General features: G+C 40.5%; 1 protein-coding gene across 1 annotated transcript in view; it reads right to left on the reverse strand.

Moving 5' to 3' along the window:
- The window catches only part of IARS2 (isoleucyl-tRNA synthetase 2, mitochondrial), a 59,644-nt gene extending 38,621 nt beyond the window's left edge, over nt 1–21,023 (reverse strand). The window contains exons 1-11 of the mRNA XM_003419881.3: nt 20,714–21,023; nt 18,339–18,461; nt 11,557–11,716; nt 9,136–9,284; nt 8,997–9,046; nt 8,805–8,914; nt 8,633–8,723; nt 8,152–8,267; nt 3,935–4,104; nt 3,107–3,197; nt 1,625–1,776 (exon numbers count right to left, since the gene is read on the reverse strand). Coding sequence (XP_003419929.1) covers nt 1,625–1,776; nt 3,107–3,197; nt 3,935–4,104; nt 8,152–8,267; nt 8,633–8,723; nt 8,805–8,914; nt 8,997–9,046; nt 9,136–9,284; nt 11,557–11,716; nt 18,339–18,461; nt 20,714–20,980 — 1,479 coding nt within the window. The 5' untranslated portion in view covers nt 20,981–21,023. The remainder of the gene's footprint in view (nt 1–1,624; nt 1,777–3,106; nt 3,198–3,934; nt 4,105–8,151; nt 8,268–8,632; nt 8,724–8,804; nt 8,915–8,996; nt 9,047–9,135; nt 9,285–11,556; nt 11,717–18,338; nt 18,462–20,713) is intronic.
- Between the last annotated feature and the right edge of the window lie 657 nt (nt 21,024–21,680).

Genomic DNA, 21,680 nt, shown 5'->3' on the forward strand with positions numbered 1-21,680 from the left:
GACAGAGTAGAACTGCCCGATAGAGTTTCCAAGGAGCGCGTGGAGTATTCGAACTGCCGACCTCTTCACTAGCAGCCATAGCACTTAACCACTACGCCACCAGGGTCAATTACCAAAAGATGAAATATACTGGCAAATTGTTTGGTACAGTAATATCCAAAAAAGCCGGAATTGTTTAACATCATTTTAAAAGTGTCTCTATCCCTTAATAAAGGCACTTTGATATTTTCAGAGTAGGTTTAAAGGGTTTCCTCACTTACCTGAACTACTAGAAATCTCTCCCTCAAACCCTCAGTAGCACCACCTACTGGGAGAATGGCACTAGCTCTACAATTCGATTCCATCAAAGTTTGGTTTAAAAATTCACAAAATGTGACTACGGGCTAGATATTGGATTTTGTTAAGGAATAATCATGACTTTCTTTAAGGTGATGATAACAGCATTGGAGTATATTTTTAAAAGGCTTTACCTTTCAGGTAGACAAACTGAAATATTTATGGAAGAAATAATGCCTGGAAGTTACTTAAAAAAAAAATCCAATGGGTAGTAGGCGACAGGTAGGTGGGTAGGAGGGAGCAGAGATAAAAACAAGATTGGCCAAAAGTTGATTACTGTTTAAGCTGGGTGACTGTTTAAGATGGTGGTACAGTAACCTTGTCTCTCTACTTCTGCAAGGAGCAACTGAATTTTCTTTTTATAAAAAAGTTAAAACAAAACTCTTGGCTTAAGCAAATTGTATCAGATCCACCAAAAACCTGTGCCTAGCTGGCAGTAACACATTTTAACATTTACAAGTAAGGGCACTAGGTTCATAAGGAAGTAAAAAAAAAAAAAAACAAGGAACAATCCATAGCACAACTGTCCACACTGCTCGCATTTAAAAAGTGTAAACTGCTACGCGTAACTTTGGGAAGGGCCCCAAATTGCCAAGCCAACAAATGAGGAAGTTAATAAAGCAAAATATCTGTATTCTGCCTGCCTAACAAATATATATTTGACTTCTCATATTTAAAATATATTTAAGCTCTTTCATTCAACAAAACCAAGTTATAAAATACACATACATCACACATACATGTATATATTGAATATATGTATGTACATATTGAATGAAAGAGCTCAAATATGTATCAAATATTTAGAACACTGGTTACACAACACCTTTTCAAATGAAATGCATTATAATCTTAAGGGAGTAAAGGAGTCTTAAAAAGTTTTACTGAGTGTCTATTGTGTGCCAGACACTACTCCGGGAACTTGTATTCACTTACCACATCAGGTAGGCGTTATTATCACTTTTACATAGACAGAGGTGCTAGGAGGTTAAACAACTTACTAAACTCAGCTCTGTACTAATTCTATTTTCAACACACTGGACAGAAAAGTCTACCTACTAACTGTGTGACTCTGGGCAAGTCAATTAACCTCTCATTTTCCACACAGGTATAAAGAAAAGGAATCCTAACCTCCTTCCAGATCTGAAATTCTGCGACGTCATGAAAACAAACTATAACAGCAGCAGCGATCCCTTTCACTCCCAGAATCCCACCTCCACTTCACATGCAGCCGTCTCATACTGAGGCAGCGATAAACCCAACCCCTGTTACAGGGTGCCTTTTATACCTTGGCCGTGGGCTTAATATCCGCGATATTCACAAACCACTGTTTGCTGGCCCGAATAACCACTGGTTTCTTAGTCCTCCAGTCATAGGGGTAGCTGTGTACCAATTTTTCCTCTTTCAACAAATTTTTTGCAGCCTGAAGCATCTTTATAACTTAAAAAAAAATTAATAACAATTTATATTAGACATAATTTAAAAATACTATGAAAATCCTATTAATACTCTAAACTCTCAGGGAGTGCGAAATCTAGACCAATAGGTGCCAACAAGCATAGCACTTCCCATGTATCAAAAGTATAACCTGGGAACCGCCGGGCAGAAAAAGTAAGGGTTGTGTAACTCAATCAGACGTCCAACGATGCCACTCCCAAGGCTCTTCACTTTAAAGGAAAAGATGAACAGGCTATATCTAGAATTGTAGATTTGAAATTCAGAGTCATAATCTTTCATACCATGAATCTTCGAATGGTCTTTAGGTAATCCAGAAGAAACCAGGTGTAGCGGGCTAAACTGTCTCCCCCAAAAAGTTCTGTTCAAATCCTAACTCCTGATACCTTCACTCCTGTGACCTTATTTACAAACAAGGTCTCTACAATGTAATCAGGTTAAAATGAGTTCATACTCGATTAGGATGGGATTTGAATCCACTAACTGGTGCCCTTATATGAGGATGAGGGGACACACAAGAGGAATGAAGGCCGTGTGACAACAGAGGCAGAGACTGGAGAGATGCAGCTACTGTTGAGAACTGGAAAATAGGAAGAAGCAGAGAAGGATTCTTCCCCAGAGCCTTCGGAGAGACCGTGCTCTGCTGTTAACTGGATTTCAGACGTCTGGACCCTAGAGCTCTAAGAGAATAAATTTCTGAAGTCGTAAGTCACCAAGCTTGTGGTGATTTGTTACAATAGCCCTAGGAAACTACCACAACTCCAAAAACCAAACCCACTGCCGTCGAGTCGATTCCAACTCACAGTGACCCTACAGCAAGCCTAATTAGACTTAGTTCTGGTGTGGGCAAAGGGGTTTTCAAAGCTCTTGGTCCCTGGACCCAAAAAGAAAAGCAGAAAGACAATTCAAGGCTGGAAGGCCCCCAAGATCATGGTACATGAACTGCTCTATACAGGTCAGGGCCTTACAAAGGTTAAGAAAGGAGTGGGGAACATCCGATTCACAGCTAATATCTAGCCCCAAGCCTGACTTCATCCATCCAAAGTAATACTGCTGATGATTATCTCTGCAGCCCCTAAAATAACACCATTCTCTCGCTGACTGCCCTGATTTGCTTAAACATGATAGAGTAGCTTCAAAGCAAAAGATGAAAACTCCCAAACTCCATTTTAAACTCCATGGCAAAATATTCAAAATTTTAGTATTTCGATTCTATTGAAAATAAACAGGGAAGATAGCTAGCAAAGGCTACTGCTGGCTACTTTTCAAAAAAATTAATAAATCCATTTATGATTTCAACAAATACAATACTCACCCACATCAGTTCCCTCTTCAAGGACAGCCTTATTTTGAAGTTCGGGACCTGCACCATCTGTGAAAATTCCATCTTCATTCACTAAACAATCCTGCAAAGGGTCATTGTGAATAAAGTATCAAAACATTTTATCTTACGGCAATACCTGACAAAACAACGTATAAAACAAATCTCAGAAGAGCCTAGTCTTTCTCTGAGTGGAAAATCTGGGGTACTTCTTATTCAGCAAGTAGAAATTTGTCAATTTCATACATTTAAATCACCAAAGGCAAAACATGTTATTAAAGCATATACCTAAAACTTAATAACGAAGTATAAGAAAAACACCTCATCTTGGTCTCTTACTAATTTAGAGACGTGAGGTAATGGACAGTGATGACACTGAGATTGGCCTTTAACGATAATGAAAAAACATACTATATCACTGAAGTGTGTGAAATAAATTTAGAGGAAATTATTTAGTTTAAAAACAAAAACTAAAACCTCTGCTTTTCAACTATTTAGTAAAATCCAGTTGCCATTTTTCAGGGACTAAAAGTAACTTGTCTATGTCACTTAATACGTTTTAAAAAAAAAAAAAAATTGCCCCGTTTTAATACCTATTCTTCAATTCTAACTCTGTGTTGATTTTATGCTAATTCTGGGAGCTCTTTCTCAACTGAATGGACTAATGAGCCTTTAGGGTACTGTACAAACCTAAGCACTTCACAATTTAACTATGAGGACAAAAATGATTGCTTACTATACAAAAAACATAGATACTCATTAGCATTTATCACTTTAATTCTACAAAAGCAGTAACTAAAAAGAAAAAAAAAGGACTAGTACCATGGACAGGCTGTGCTGAGAAGCTACACTGTAATCTTCCATACCATGAGCTGGGGCCGTGTGAACCAACCCAGTTCCTTTTGCCACGGTCACATGACTTGCCGGTAAAAGAGGAGAGACTTTATCGGGAAATATAGGATGAGTACAAGTACCATTTTCCAAATCTGCACCTATGGAGAAAGAAAACCACTACTTAGGATCAATTTTATAAATGGCAATTCTTCTAATTACCTCTTAAGAGTAGCAAGAGAACTTGAGGGTTAAGAGCGCAGAATCTGGACTGGGCTCAAATCCTGGCTTCTGCTTTTACTTCTGTGACCCTCGGGGATCTATGAAATGGGGATCATCGCAGCTCCTACCTCAGAGAGCTGCTGTGAGGATAAAATAAGTGAATGCATTTTAAGTGGTCTGGGCACTTAGCACAACACCTGCCACACAATAAATGCTTAAAAATATTAGCAATTAACTGAAGTGAGTGAACAAATAACTCAAATGAGCCCAAGGAAATGTCTCTGATTTATGTACAGTTATGATTATAACCAAGAAAACCCTACGGAGCTCAGTTCTACTCTGTAACACATGAGGTCACCATGAGTCAAAGGCCGACTCAACGGCAGCTAATGACAACAACAATGCATCACGTGAAGTATGAGGACAAAGAAATTCTAGATCAACAGATCGATGACCCGTAGGTTCCAATACCGTCTCTGTGGAAGCTCATTGTGACTTTCCATATTGTTACCCTAAAAAAGGTAGAAGATAATAAATAATGCCTAACAGCTGCTGGGCAGCCATCACGTATCAGATTCAACACAAATTCTTATTCCATCTTTATCACAACACTACAAAAGAGGTTTTATTATCCACAATTTACAAATGAAGAAACAAAGGACTCAGAAAACTTAGGCAATCTGCCTGAGGTCACACTGTTAACAAAGGACTAAATCCAAAGTCTGATATTCCAAATTTAATGCTCCATGTAACCCTAACTCCCTTTAATACTTTATTACACTTACCACACGTTAATTTTTCTACACCATTATCTGTTCCCAGTTTCATCACCTCTGAGTTCCAAAAGCTAATCTTCCTTTCATATGTTCTAAAAATAAGCCTTCAATCTTTAAAAGGATTACCTGGTTCTACCAGTCCAACTTACCAGATGTACTGCCTAAGTCAATGTTTACCTTACCTACTATTTTATAAAGAAACTTCTATTGCCCTCTAACTCCTCGGAACTTCGCCACAAGTCATCCTTCACCTTTCCAAACTAAATAATATTAACTTTTAAAACTCTGTCTTCACTGAGAAAACTCCCCACCCCATTATACGTTTTCTAGCCTTACAGCAATCAAAACTACGTCACCTGGGTAAATAAATTGTGGTATATTCACACAATGGAATACTACGCATCGATAAAGAACAGTGACGAATCTCTGAAACATTTCATAACATGGAGGAACCTGGAAGGCATTATGCTGAGCGAAATTAGTCAGAGGCAAAAGGACAAATATTGTATAAGAACACTATTATAAAATCTTGAGAAATAGTAAACCTGAGAAGAACACATACTTTTGTGGTTACGAGGGGGGGAGGGAGGGAGGGTGGGAGAGGGTTTTTTATTGATTAATCAGTAGATAAGAACTGCTCTAGGTGAAGGGAAAGACAACACTCAATACATGGAAGGTCAGCTCGATTGGACTGGACCAAAAGCAAAGAAGTTTCCGGGATAAAATGAATGCTTCAAAGGTCAGCGGAGCAAGGGCGGGGGTCTGGGGAACATGGTTTGCGGGGACTTCTAAGTCAATTGGCAAAATAATTCTATTATGAAATCATTCTGCATCCCACTTTGAAATGTGGCGTCTGGGATCTTAAATGCTAACAAGCGGCCATCTAAGATGCATCAATTGGTCTCAACCCACCTGGAGCAAAGGAAAATGAAAAACACCAAGGCCACACGACAACTAAGAGCCCAAGAGACAGAAAGGGCCACATGAACCAGAGACCTACATCATCCTGAGACCAGAAGAACTAGTTGGTGCCCGGCCACAATCAATGACTGCCCTGACAGGGAGCACAGCAGAGGACCCCTGAGGGAGCAGGAGATCAGTGGGATACAGACCCCAAATTCTCATGAAAAGACCAAACTTAATGGTCTGACTGAGACTAGAGGAATCCCGGCGGCCATGGTCCCCAGACCTTCTGTTGGCACAGGACAGGAACCATCCCCGAAGACAACTCATCAGACATGAAAGGGACTGGTCAGCGGGAGGGAGAGAGACGCTGATGAAGAGTGAGCTAATTATTTCAGGTGGACACTTGAGATTGTGTTGGCAACTCTTGTCTGGAGGGGGGATGGGAGGATAGAGAGAGAGGGAAGCCGGCAAAATTGTCAAGAAAGGAGAGACTGAAAGGGCTGACTCAAGAGGAGGAGAGCAAGTGGGAGTAGGGAGTGAGATGTACGTAAACTTATATGTGACAGACGGATTGGATTTGTAAACGTTCACTTGAAACTTAATAAAAGTTATAAAAAAGAAAAACTACGTCACCTATTTGTACCACCAGAAGAACAAGACAAACATTTTAACTCTGGCTTTTCTTAACAGCCCTGCTGCTGACTTTGTTTTGGTCACAACACACAATGGCTTGAGAAACTGACATTCCCTCGTGATTGACGACAATGAAACTCCTGCTATTCAACTTGGCTGGCTTAGCACCTTATTACTAGGAACTTATTCACAAACCGGTACTTCAGGATGCATCCTTTTCTGGATGATTCATAATAATGTTAAAAAAATTTTCAACACTGATTTCCATAAAAACCTACCCCATAGTTTTCACTTCAATTCCTTTCTCTAAGTTAGTGCCACAAGTAAGACCCGTCTCCATGACGTTATGCTGTATCCTATTATGTTTTTAGTTTGATAACCAAAGGTTGTTCTCGGATGCCACTGAGTAGATTGCAACCCATAGTGATCCCATGTGACAGAGTAGACCTGACCCATAGGGTTTTCTAGGTTGTAATTTTTATGGAAGCAGATCACCATGTATTTCTCCCAAGGAGCCGCTGGGTGAGTTTAAACTGGTAACCTTTTGGTTAGCAGCTGAGCGCTTAACCAACGTGCCACCACGGCTCCTACTCCCGATCCCCCACGACCAATGACGTTGAAATGATTACTAAGGAACAACTCACTTTCTGTAAAGAAAACCTACACTATACAAATTATTCCATTTTAGCTGTTCAACATTCCTCTTACTTTAATAAGTAGACAAGTTAGTTGTCACCAGCTTATTTTACCACGGGCGAGAAGTTTATCTACTCTGCTGCAATGCGGTGCTCAAAAGGCAACGTGATAACTCTCTGCACAGTAATAATTTAAAACAAAGATACAATCCAGACAAAAGATCTTAAATCTTAACCTTAATACCGTCAAGAACCTCTACAGAATGCTGTTCAGCCTCTGTGGGAACATCGAGCTTATTCACGTCTGTGACACCTAACTCATCTGTTGCACCAACAAGGATCAAACGGTCTTAAACATTCAGTCACACCTTTTTTACTTCTGATGTAAAAATCCTTTTACTTTTGTTAAGGTTGCTAAACTGTCCTGTCTCTGAACTGACGCACTTAGAGGCCTTCCCTAGTAGGTATGCAATCTTTGTATCCTTGGTATGTTTTCTCATGTGACTGTTTTTTTAGTAAGAAACTCAGAGATATACTATCTCCAAGCATTTAAGGTAATTTTAAATTTTTCTAGACTTCCATAGCATATTTCAAAACAGTCACTACTTTAGAAATCCCAGGTTATAGCTTACCAAGAACTCTTTTGACAGAAACATTGTCTTTGCAATAATTTTTAAAACTTACTCAATTTATTAAAACTGTAAGTGTATTTCCTCACTCACTCGTTTTATTTAATCGGATAAAAACAACTATTAACAACTTAATTTTACATAGACTTTTACAAACTAACTACTGAATGCTTGCTGGAAATATGTTTTTACCCTATTGTGCCTTTGTCAACGTTCCCTTCATTCTATGCTCCTCTTATGCTGAAGGTATGCTCTCCTTCAGTGTAATCAACAAAAATACAGCCTTCTTTTTAGAAAGGTAGAGCCTGTATCTGGTTTTTAATTCACAAAGTTCAGAAAAAGCAATGAACCCAAATCAACCCAATATTTTGATGCCTGGGAAGGTCAGAATATCTATAAATTTTTACCTAAAAATGTTGAAATAACCTCAAATTTTGTCTCCAATGCAGAAGCAACAGATGTTACTTTATCTGCTGCCAAGATGTAGACATCACCAGAATTGGCACACTTCACTACAGCATACCTAAAATAAAAATTTTACAAGGTCATTATTAATAACGAAAAAAGAAAAGCCACAGATAACATTTTAATTTTTTACATCACTTTGGAAAAACCAACTTCAAAATTAAAAAAAAAGTACTGTGTTTAAAGGACTTCACACACTACACTTCTGTGTAGTTTTCCCTAAAAAGAGGATAAAGCTGGAAATAAGTTTTAAAAGGGATCATTTAAACTTAACAAAATCAACATGATCCTAATATCTAACTTATGATTCACTAAATTTTAAAAGGATAATGAGGGTGAAATAAATTCAACACAATTCTTACGATGGAATGGACCCTATCTGTGGATAACACAAACAAACGGAAAATGCAACACTCTACCTACTTTGCATCTAGCATATAGCATACAGCCTGGTTGGCTGGGATTGTCCAAGGCTGTGTGGTCCACACTAAGACGCTAACAGTAGATGAGCCATCTGGGAAAATAAAGTGGCAAAATGTTAGCAAATGTGGTAATTCAATGACCTGCATAAAATCCAGCAACGAATAAATCTTACCTAAAAGAGGTGCCAACACAGGAGAAGGTCTGGAAACAGGGAATTTTACATATACAGAACGGCTGATGTGCTCAGGATTATATTCAAGTTCCGCTTCAGCCAAGGCAGTCCTAAGGTTTAAAAACAGAGCACGTATATACCTGGAAGCCAAACAACCTTCTCCCCCTTAATTACTAAACACACATACGATACCTTGATGAGGGAGACCAAAACACAGGTTTGTAAGCTCGATAAACCAACCCCTGCAAACGACAAAGATACTATGTTAAAGCCGGAATTTTGTAACATATCATTTAACACACTAAAAGGGAGGGGGAAAAAAAAACAGTACCTTTTCATACATTTCATAGAAAATTCTCAACTGGTTGGCTTCATATTTTTTATCAAATGTATAGTAGCAGTTATCCCAGTCCGCCATTATTCCCCAACGTGTGAACGCTGACTTCTGCTTCTCAGCGGCGGCTTTAGCAAAGGATCTGGCTACAAACACAAAATGCAACTGCTTTTGAAAATCAATTCACGGCAACTCTTAAAACCGGATTAGCACGTTATCTGTCCGGATGCAGTTACTGTACACGGAGGCCATAGAGATCTTTAACAGAAAGATTATTTTGAAAGTTGAAAGTGCTCAGAAGATACCTATATCAAAGTCAGAAATTAACTGGAATTTCAGTAGTTACAATTTTATCGTTTGCTGTATTTTCCAGAATTTTATAGAATGACTTCACGTTTAGGAAAAAAAAAAAAATGCTCCCTATTTAAGAAAAAGTTACAGAATAATTCTCATTTCATTATACACACTGAAAATTAATTAGTATACTTGATTTAAGCCAATAACATGTTTCACGAGGAAGTCAAAGATCTTCACAACGGTATCTGCATATACAACGGGATAACATATAAGGAGAGTCCTCCCTGACCCAGATTACTAAAGGACCAAACAGGAGATTAACTGAAAATCCGGGTGCTTTAGGGTTTACTTTTGTTTTAACACCTGGAATTGGTCAGAAGTCCTAGTCAGGAAAGCTCCATAGTCACATTCAAACTCCCTGAGGGGCCCAACTGCTGGGCTAAATGAGGGCTGTGGGGGCCAGGAAAGCTCCATAGTCACATCCACACTCTCGGAGGGACTGAACTGCTGGGCTAAGTGAGGGCTGTGGGGACCCGGAAAGCTCCATAGTCACATCCACACTCCCTGAGGGGCCGAACTGCTGGGCTAAGTGAGGGCTGTGGGGACCAGGAAAGCTCCATAGCCACATCCACACTCCCTGAGGGACCGAACTGCTGGGCTAGGTGGGGGCTGTGGGGACCAGGAAAGCTCCACAGTCACATCCAAACTCCCTGAGGGGCCGAACTGCTAGGCTAAGTGAGGGCTGTGGGGACCAGGAAAGCTCCATAGTCACATCCACACTCTCTGAGGGACTGAACTGCTGGGCTAAGTGAGGGCTGTGGGGACCAGGAAAGCTCCATAGTCACATCCACACTCTCTGAGGGGCCGAACTGCTGGGCTAAGTGGGGGCTGTGGGGACCAAGAAAGCTCCATAGTCACATCCAAACTCCCTGAGGGACCAAACTGCTGGGCTAAGTGGGGGCTGTGGGGACCAGGAAAGCTCCATAGTCACATCCACACTCTCGGAGGGACTGAACTGCTGGGCTAAGTGAGGGCTGTGGGGACCACAGTCTCGAGGAACAGCGAGATCAATTGGCATAACATAGTTTATAAAGTAAATATCCTACATTCTACTTTGGTGAGTAGCATCTGGGGTCTTAAAAGCCTGTGAGTGGCCATCTAAGATACTCCACTGGTGTCACCCCTTCGGGAGCAAGAAAGAATGAAGAAAACTAAAGATATAAGGGAAAGATTAGTCCAAAGAACTAATGACACATCTAGCATGGCCTCCACCAGACTGAGTCTAGCACAACTAGATGGTGCCCAGCTACCACCACTGACTGCTCTGACAAGGATCACAATAGAGGGTTCTGGACAGAGCTGGAGAAAAATGTAGAACAAAATTCTAACTCAGAAAGAAAGACCAGACTTGCTGGCCTGACAAAGACTGGAGAAACCCCGAGAGTGTGGCCCCAGACATCCTTTTAGCTCAGTAATGAAGTCACTCCTGAGGTTCACCCTTTAGCCAAAGATTAGACAAGCCCATAAAACAAAACGAGACTAAAGGGGCACACCAGCCCAGGGGCAAGGACTAGAAGACAGGAGGAGGGAACAGGAAAGCTGGTAATAGGGAACCCAAGGTTGAGAAGAGAATTTACATGTTGTGCGGTTGTTAACCAATGTCATAAAACAATATGTATGCTAACTTTAAGGAGAAACTAGTTTGCTATTTAAAGTACAATAAAAAAAACTAAAAAAATACTTCACAGATTTCCCATCGACTACTGAATAAAGCCCAAACTTCTTAAAAAAAAAAAAAAAGTCTAGTCAGGAAAGTAAATAAAAACACTGACCAAAGTAATAATTTCATAAAATGTGAAGGTTGGAAGAACTAAAATGAAAAATACACTTAGAAACGCTTACAAAATTCTTCCTTCTGAATTCTAAACATATTTTCTCAAAAAATTCAGTTTTCTGTGGTATGAAGTGGTTTCCAACAGATCACATTATTAAAAAAAAGAGAGAGAGAGAGAGAGATAAAGCACCAATTCCAGGTGCTTTATCCCTCTGAAAAAGCTATGACTTTTGCATGGGACCAATAACTTTTCGAATATCATGTTAAAACAGAAACAAGTTGTTTACCTTTCTCTCTAATTTCCACAGCTGAAAGACTCTGAGCTTTTTCACCAAGTTCTGATAATACTTTTATCTCAATGGGTAATCCATGACAATCCCAGCCCGGCACAAAATGTATTTTGGAACCTTTCATCATATGATATCGGTTGGCAATGTCTTTCAAAATCTGCAAAGATAAAATGATAAACATCATGAAGCATGTGGCCTACAATTTATATTCTTTACTTCATTTAATACCATGTTAAAACACTAAAAAAGCCCAAATTTAAAAAGGATCTATATAAAATTACCTATTAAATCTAGTAAAACAACTCAATTCCAACTCAGAGCAACCCCATATGACAGAGAAGACCTGCCCTATAAGGTTTACCAGGCTGTAATCTTTACGGGGGGAACCTGATGGCACAGTGGTTAAGGGCTCAGCGGCTAACCAAAAGGTCTGGAGTTCAAATCCGCAAGCTGCGCCTTGGAAACCCTACGGGGCAGTCCTACTCTGTCCTATACAGTCGCCATGAGTCGGAACTGACTTGACAGCAATGGGTTCTGGGTTTCATCTTTAAAGGAGCAGATCATCAGGTCTTTCCCCTGTGGAGCCGCTGAGGGGGTTTGAACTGTCAACCTTTTGGTTAGCAGCTGAGTGTTTAACCATTGGGACACCAGAGAGTACAAATAAGTCAATTACAAATTTGCTTTACTCTTAGGGGAAAAAAATTACTGACATAAATAGTTCAACATAATTTACAGGCTAAGAAATATTATAGAATCATTGCAGAACTTATAACGGCAGCCAATAACAACGCATGGCTGTTGGGCAACTGAAACATGGCTAGTCCAAATTGAAATGTGCCTCAGATTTCAAAGACTTAGTATAAAGAAAGGATGTAAAATGTCTCAAAAAATTTTTATATCGATTACATGCTGAAGTGACAGTATCTTAGATATGTTGAGTTAAATATAGTACTAGTTTCACCAGACTTTTTTAACTGTTTTTTTTAATGTAGCTACTAGAACACATTAACTTACCTACATGGCTACATTACTCCCATTATATTTCTACTGAGCACAGCTGCTTTCAATCATTTGAGCAGAATGGAACAACCTGAACTAAAAAACAACAACTCTAATAAGAATTTTAAATGTAACCATAAAAGGAAATGGTATCTGAAACCTACCATAAAAAAAGAAGTAAGGAATATTTTACAAATTCCTCGTAAACATTACCCTCCCCCCAAAACAAATACCTTCATACAGTAATCAAAACTATAGTAGGCTATAGTTGGCAAAAGGATAGACACATAGATCAATGGAACAGAACAGAGAATTCAGAAATACACCCCCCAAAATATGCTTAGTTTTGACAAAGGTGCAAAAGCAATTCGGCGGAGGAAAGACAGCCTTTTCAACTGGTGCTGAAGTACACAGACATACACAGGAGGGAAAAAATGAACCTAGGTTTAAGTACCACACTTTATACAAAATTATACAAAAATTAACTCAAAATTGATGACTGATTTAAATGTAAAACATAAAACTATAAAATTTTAAGAAAATAATAAAGGAGAAAATCTTGAAACTAAAAGCATGATTCATAAAAGGAAAAACTGATAAACTGGACTTCATCGAAACAGATCTTTTAATTGTTGTAAAAATGTATGTAACACATTTGCCAAGTCAACATTTTTCATGTGTACAATTTGGTGATACAAATTACACTAATCACGCTGTGCACCGTCATCAACAAACAACAGCTCTTTTAAGAAAATGAAAAAAGAAGCTATAGACTGGAAAAAATAATTGCAAACCACATACCCAACAAAGGACTAGTATTTAAAATATATAAAGAACCGAAAATAGAAAAAAAAAAAAAATGAGCAAAAGACAGACATTTTATCAAAGAATTGGAAAAATGGCAAATAGACACATGGAAAGATATGCAACATCAATAGCCATAAGCAAAATGCAAATTATAAGCATAATGAAGTATCGCTACATACCTATTCTAACGGCTAAAACAAAAAATAGTGACAACACTAAATGCTGACAAGGATGGGGAGAAAATGGATTATTCCTATATTGCTGATGGGAATGTGAAATAGTACAGCCACTCTAAAAAACAGCTTGCCATTTAAAAGAAAACAAACAGAATTACCGTATGTCCCTGTAACTGCAGTCTTCGGTATTTATCCCAAAGAAATGGAAACCTACATTCACACAAAAACCTGTACATCAATGTTTATAGCAGCTTTATTTGGAACAGTCAAAAGTGAGAACAACCCACATGGTCTTCAATGGATGAACGATTACACAAACCACGGTACGACTCTACTATGACACACGCAAAAAACTCAGACTGAATCTCCAGAGAATTGTGCTGGGTAAAAAAAGTCAATCTCAAAGTTACAAATTACATGATTCCATTTATATAATATTCTCGAAATGAGTAAAACAGAGAAATGGGGAACAGATCAGTGATCACAAGGAGTTAAGGGGGGTGGGGCCAGGAGGTAAATGGGTGTGGCTATAACAGGGTAGCCTGAGGGGTTCTAGTGGTGATGGCCACTTCCGGCATCCTGATAGTATCAGGCATCCCGATAGTATCAGCACCAACATCCTGGTTGTGATACTGTTTTGCAAGATGTTGCTACTGGAAAAAAATGTGAAAAGGTACAAGGGATCCTCTGTATGATGTCTCACAACTGCACGTGAATATAAAATTACCTAAAATCATGAAACCTTCTGAGGTTTAATTAAAACAACAACAACAACAAAAGAACTAAATAGATGTACTAAAAACAAACAAGCATTTTAGTTTCCTCCATAAAAAGAAATGTCTTTTTACCACCTATTGTAACACGTCTAATACAATAATTCAAAAACGAACTGTGAAGCAGCAGAGCACAGTGTGGCAACGTGGAAGCAAACAAACCTAATACTGAGGAATGGGCAACGTGAGTAACATACATTTGTTTTATAAGTTTACAAAAAAATTCACTGCTCTAACACAATATGCAATACATAATACAGTACCACCCGGATAGCAATACCGAGCCATTTTGCGGCCAGATTTTTAGTTTTGAGAGTATACACAGATATCCAAAGCCACTTCTTCTCAAAATTGTCCACTGAAGTATATACGTAAAGTGATTGAAGAATGGGTAAACAAATTGTGGTAAGTTCACACAAACGACTGTTACTCAGCAATTCAAAAAGAATGAATCATTGATACCTATAACAATATGCCTACTACACAGAATGAAGTACACAGGGTATGAGTCCACTTAGAGGAAATCCCAGAACAGGGAAAAAAATCTAAAGTGACAGAAACCAAGAAGTGGTTGCCTGGGGTGGGAGATGGGTGAAGGTGGGAGACTGACTTCAAAGGTACATGAGGGAGACTTACGGGTGACAGAAATAGTTAAAGAGAGGTACACAACTGTCAGGACTTGTCAAACTGAAAACTCTCAGATCTGTGCATTCAACTGTACTTTATATCTCAATCTAAAAAGACAGTGAACTAACATGTTAGTCCTGTAATACTCAAAATGCCAGTCCGTATCAAGATTAGCTTTGTATCATAATGTAAAGGAGCACGTTTCCTTCATCAAGAAACCTTTGCTAGGAAGATAATCTCAGCTGAAATAACTACTGCTTAGTAACAAAGCTACTTTACATTCCGGTGGAAGCTCCACATTTCAGAACCGGTAGGCCTGTAACAAGAGGCCACTCAGCTACGCTAGCAGCCACTCATCCAGGCTAGCAGCCTGTGGGAGAAAAAGGGAACAAGGAGACATGGAGCTTGGAGCAAGCCTGAACTTGAAAACATGTTTAATTTCTTTTAAATTCAAAGAAATCTTGTATTTGATATCATGCGTTTTAATATAAAAATATTCTCAGTTACTATCTACTTAAAGGGTCTTATACTGCCTTGAATGGCTCAACCACAAACCTGGCTCCTATTTTAAATAAAAAAAACAAGGTTTAATTTACGAAAGTGCTCAAATGCATCTACTGTAAATAGTGAATAGTATCTATGATACAAGAACACAAGAAAAAAGGTAGACAGCATGTTGCATATGAGTGGGATAAAAGAGATGGCATCTCAAGGAGACTTACAGCCTCTTCCAAACCAAACCAAACCCAGTGCCGTCGAGTCGATTCCAACTCATAGTGACCCTACAGGACAGAGTAGAACTGCCCCATAGAGTTCCCAAGGAGCACCTAGCGGATTCAAACTGCCAACCCTTTGGTTGACAGCCGCAGCACTTAACCACTATGCCACCAGGGTTTCCTACAGCCTTTTGCAAGTACCTAAATAAGTTAGATACCAGAAAAAAAAATCCTGACTGGATGCTAGAAATTAAAATACAAATAGTCTTCTAGATTCAAAAGAACACTGAGATCAAGCAACAAAATCTTTGCTTTGCAAAAAAGCAAGCACGTGGAAACAACTGCTCTACTTAGCCAAAAAAAAAAAACTTGATTTTTTTTTTTTTGGTGCCAAATGCATTTACAAACTCAAGAGAAAGAGTAAACTAAAAAGGATGATTTAATTAACTAACCTAATATAGGTGAGAAATACAGGTACCCTCTGCTTTTCCAAACTTTACTTTATGCCAGTTCACTTTTACGAAAGACCTACATTAGTACCTGTTTTCACTAACCAAAAAAACCTAAGAGGATTTTCGTTTCTATGAAAATCAAGTGGAAATAGTGTTCAGCGTTTGTTTTGCAGCAAGCCGCTAAGAGAGGCAGCTTGCACCCTGAGCAGTGAGAGTGGTGTCGCCAAGCTCCTTCCCGGGAAATACACTCATCATCTCAGCATCTGCCACCATAGCTTTGAACTGTGTCTGTGAGCAGCTGTGTTTTATCTCCATTTATTTTGTGCATCTGTTAGCAAGGCGTGTCCTAAGGTATCAGAAAAGCCTAAGGGAGCTTGTAAGGGTTTTATGGGCTATTTGGTATGTACGATCTGGTAGGTTATTTTTTGAGTCTGGAAAGGCTTGAAAATTTTTCCCATATGAATTAATGGTAACTGCTCCTTCACTTAGCTCCATTTCGGCTTACAGAAGGTTTGATAGGATCGCTCTACTTTGGGATAACAGGGGAAACCTGTATTAGTAAAGGAAGATGAAATGATAAATATAGCCTGTAACAGAAACACATTTTTATCTTGGAAAGGAGACCCTCTGACTACTATTCCCTCAACAGAATCACCAAGTCCCCTGCAATCACCCTTAGCCTTCCTGGCAGAAAGCAAAGAAAGCCTATAGGGCTCTTAGGAAAATCAAGTGAGTTCTCTCAAAGGAGAACTCAAATTTCTTGCTCAAAATTCATTCCGTGTTGAAAACCAACCTAGCAGTCACCCCTCACAAGCCAACCAACCAACAGTGGGCAGCACTACACGCTAATCTCCCGATTTACAGGCCAGTGTTTGCTTGTCCCCTCATCGCTCACTATCTCCATCGGAATGTCCAATCACGTCTCAAAGTCAACATGCTCAGTTGATTTTCCTTGCCAAACCTGATCCTCCCACAATCTTCCCATCTCAGGTAATGGCTACTCTGTCCTTCCAAGTACTCAGAACAAAATCCCGGGAATTATCCTTGACTCTTTCTTTTACACCCCACATGCAATCCATCAGCAAATACTGTCAGCCTTGCCTTTAAGCTATACCCGGAGTATGACCATTTCTCACACCAACTGAGGTCCAGGTCACTCTCATCTCTCTCCTGAATTACTACAATTGTCCCCGTACTTGTCTCCATTTCCGTACTCTCTCCACCTCCAGTCTGCTGCCAACATAGCAGGCAACACTGATCCTACAGAAACATAAGTCAGATGATGAATGTCTTTGCTCAAAACCCTCCAACGGCTCCCCATTACACTTCAAATGGACTAGGAGATCTGGCTCCTGCTCCTCTCCAGCTTCATCTAATACTCTCCCTCTCACTGACTTCAGACCAGCCACACTGACTTTCTCACTGCTGTTCAAACACAACAAGCAAACTCTTCGCACTTGCTATTCTTACTCCAAATATCCCCATGGCTCACCTCCTTGCTTTCTGGGGGACTTTACATAACTGTCCTCTTTTCAGCGAGGGAGGCCTTCCTAGACCAACTTATTAAAATTGCAGTTTCCCCAACTGACCCACCCTATTCCCCTTCCTGGGTTTATTTTCCTCCACAGCATTTATCACTAAGGAGCCCTGTGGTGATGGCGCAGTGGTTAGTGTGCTCATATGCTGACTGAAAGGTTGGCAGTTCAAACCCACCAGCCACGCTGTGGGAGAATGACATGGCATTTGGCTTCCATAAAGATTTACAGTTTTGGAAACTCTATGAGACAGTTCTACCCTGTCATACAGGGTCACTATGAGTTGGAATCAAAGGGTTTACTTATCACTATCTAACATCCTATATATTTTACTTAGTCACCTTGTTGATAAACCTTCTGCCACTAAGGCATAATGGCAGGATTTTGCTTTCTTATGTTCACTGCTATACCCAAAACCGAGAAAAACATCCGATACATAGCTCAATAATTATGATTGAATGAAATGAGATTTACCAAGGTAAAGTAATAATAATCTCAAAGCAAATAACAGTGATGTTATTTTTCACCGAACCATTAAAGCTATTCGTTGCTTTCTATTTCTATCAAGAGTTCAGTGCTAGGTACCAATGTAAACTTACCCAGCTTCATATAACTAGGATACACTTTTATGTAGTGAATACTTTAGTAGAGGCTTTCCCTCAGGTCTTACAACCAGACTAAAAATTATAATTACCTTATTTAAAGCATGCCCCACATGAGCATCGCCATTTGCATACGGAGGTCCATCATGAAGACAAAATTCTGTCTTCACTTTTCTTTCTCTTTGCCATGAATAAAGTTCTGAAAATCCACACTTCTGTTTAAAAGGAACAAAATAAAGTCTGAATATCACATACATACTCATGAACATCATCATACATAACAGTCTGCATTTGCTTATTTTTTTATCCCATTCCAATCTATTCAACTCTAAAATAACAGGTGGTGAGGTTTCTAACATGCACATCTGAGCACTCTCCTCTTAAAACATTTCAGTAGTTTCCACCATTACCTTCAGAAAAAAGTCCAAACTTTTTATGTGGTATATAGAACTTTACAAGGTTTTTTGTTGTCATTGTTATCAAGGTGATTCCAACTTATGGTGATCATTTGTGTAGCAGAGGGAAACATTGCCCAGTTTTGTGACATTTTCAAGATCTTGCTATATTTGCATCTTTTGTTGTGGCTATTAAGGTCAATTAATCTCATTGAGGATTTCCCTCATTTTCACTGACCCTCTACTTCACGAAAGATGATGTCCTTTTCTAACAATGGGTCTTTCCTGATGATGTGTCCAAAGTCAGTGAGCCAAAGTCTCACCACTCTCCCTTCAAAGGATCATTCTGGTTATATTTCTTCTAAGACTTATTCGTTCCCTGGCAGTCCATTGTATAGTCAATATTCTTCGTCAACATTATAATTTGAATGCTTCAATTCTTCCGTCTTCCTTTTTCATTGTCCAGCATTTGCATGCATATGAGGTGGCTGAAAAGATGATGGCTTAGGTCAGGCGCACCTTAGTCATCAAAGTGACATCTGCTTTTTTAAAAATTTAGAGGGGTCTTTTGCAGCAGATGTGCTCAGTGCAATACATTGTTCTGTTTTTTGACTGCTGCATCCATGGACATTGTTGATCCAAATAGAAGGAAATCCTTGACAACTTCAATATCTTCGCCATTTATTGTGATTTGTTTACCCATCCTGTTATGAAGGTTTTCATTTTTTCACGTTCAGGTGTAATCCATACTGGAGGCTGTAGTCTTTGACCTTCATCAGCAAGTGCTGCAAGTCATTTTCATGTTTTGCAAGCAAGGTTGTGTCATCTGCATATTGTAGGTCTTACTACTATACTCTTGAGCAGTTTCAAAATACTCTAATATCCTCCACTCTGTCCAGCCATGCTGAAGGACCTACAGATCCCCCATAGACTCCTACCTCATTCTTGTTATCCTCTGGCCTCGACTACTCCCTAAATCTGGAGCAACACTCACTGCAGTCCCACTCCCCTCCCCTCATCCACTGTGTGACCTCGGCCAAGTCATTTTGCCCTTATGGGCCTGTGTCCTCATCTGAAAAAAAATAGGTCAATAATATCCAACTCACAGAACTAGCACAAAAATTAAATAAGAAAACATTTAAAATGATCACAGTTCCTGGCATACAGAAGGTAGTGGATAAAAAAACCAAAACTTGTTGCCAACCAGTCGATTCTGACCCATAGCAACCCTATAGGAAAGAGCAGAACTGCCCCATAGGCTTTCCAAGGAGGTCTGTTGAATATGAACTGCTGATCTCTTGGTTAGTAGCCAAAGCTCTTAACCAGGGTTTCCACTGGATAAAACAGTGCTTAAAAAATTAGATGGCCAAAGCAGGTTTATGAGTCTTGAACTACAGTAACTGTTACAAGAATATGTAAGCCGAACATACCACAACCAAATATCAGCTACTTTTAAAGACTCTAAAATTATATAAACTAACAAGTGAAGCTCTGACCTTGGCAAGTTCAGTCTAATAGGAGAGACAGAAGCACAGACTAGGACAGAGACTCAGAGAAAATACGCTTACCAGCCATCAAACAGTCACAATTCCAACTAAGTACTTACTAACTCAACAAAGGCGGACTTCGACTTTCCATCATTCCTTCCACTGACATTTTTATTTGTATGTGTACATGTTAACCCAAGTTTTATAAGCTACTGGAAAAGTCTCTAAATTGGACTTTTTTTGCCTAGGCTAGAAATGGGACATACATTCGGTACAAGCTGATTCTGAGCACTGCTCATTTCCCCTTAACATCCCGCTCCCGAACCTGCGACCACTGAGGACTCAACTGGAAATTTCCTCACTTGTGTTTTCAGCAAAATGAACCTGTGGGAAGCTCAGGAGCTCTACAGGTCTGGTCAAAACACCGACTCAAGGGACCTGAAGCCTGTGCCGGTCCCACCGCGCCGCCCACCCTCCCGGGTTTGGGTCGCACGGACGTGGCTCCCGGGGCGAACCCGAGTGGGGCCTCCCCTCCAAGGCCCCGCTCCCTGCCACCGCCCCCAGCGCGCCAAGTGGGGCCCGAACCTGCTGGATCTCCAGCTCCGTGTCGGGCTGCTGGCGGCCCAGAAGCTTCATGGGGAAGCTGGTCTGCGGCAGCAACACCGTGTCCCGGTATTTGCCGCTGTTTGGGTTTGGCAGCCGATTACTGGCTCCGGTGACTGAGCGCACCAGAAGCCTCCCCGTCGTTCCTCGCCATCCCAGGCGACGGGGAGGGCAGGACGGGCCCCAGAGAGTCCGGGCCGCGGCCAGGGCCGCCGCCCCCGGCCCGAGAGGGCGCAGCCCCCAACGCATGGCAGGGCTCCCGGTCTCCCAGCCAGCACCGAGCCCGCGGCTCTGGCAGCTCGAGGAGCTGGGACCCCAGAGAGCCTCCGCGCGCCGTGCCGCAGTGCGCACGCGCGCGCAGGGCGGAAGGGGCGGAGCCCGAGCTTCCGGTGGCGGCTGGGGCGGAGCCGCCCGGCGTGCTGCCAACCGCCTCCGGGGGCGGGGCTTATTTTCTAATCACGGTGCCTTACTTCTTAAAAAAAAAAATTCTTACTACTGAAAAATTAAATTGTTGCCTTTTCCTTGTGCCCTTCTCATTAACTGTCTGCTGTCTGCGCACACAGACACAAACACGACCAGACACAAAAAGAATGGTCCTTACACATGTGTTTAATTCCTAAACAAACGATTTTTTTCTTAACCTTCAGCAGTGCAATAAAAATTCAAAGGGGAGCACCATTTACACAATTCTGCATAAGCTTGTTCTGTTTACTACGGGGTTAGGGGGAGCAGAGGCACCTTGCACCTCCTGAAGGCCATCCACGGACGCCTAGCGGTCAGAGGTTAAGGAGTCGCCGCCTGGCGATATCACTAATCCAATGAACATCTAAAAGAGCGAGCTGTGTAAAGTGGGCTGGAATACATACACCTACAACCGGAGTGATCTTATAAAAACAGAGACACTTAGTGACTTGGACAAAAAAGCAACAGGAGCCTCGGGTAGAACCTG

The sequence above is a fragment of the Loxodonta africana genome, chromosome 25 (genome assembly GCF_030014295.1).
Source record: "Loxodonta africana isolate mLoxAfr1 chromosome 25, mLoxAfr1.hap2, whole genome shotgun sequence".
NCBI lineage: Eukaryota > Metazoa > Chordata > Mammalia > Proboscidea > Elephantidae > Loxodonta > Loxodonta africana.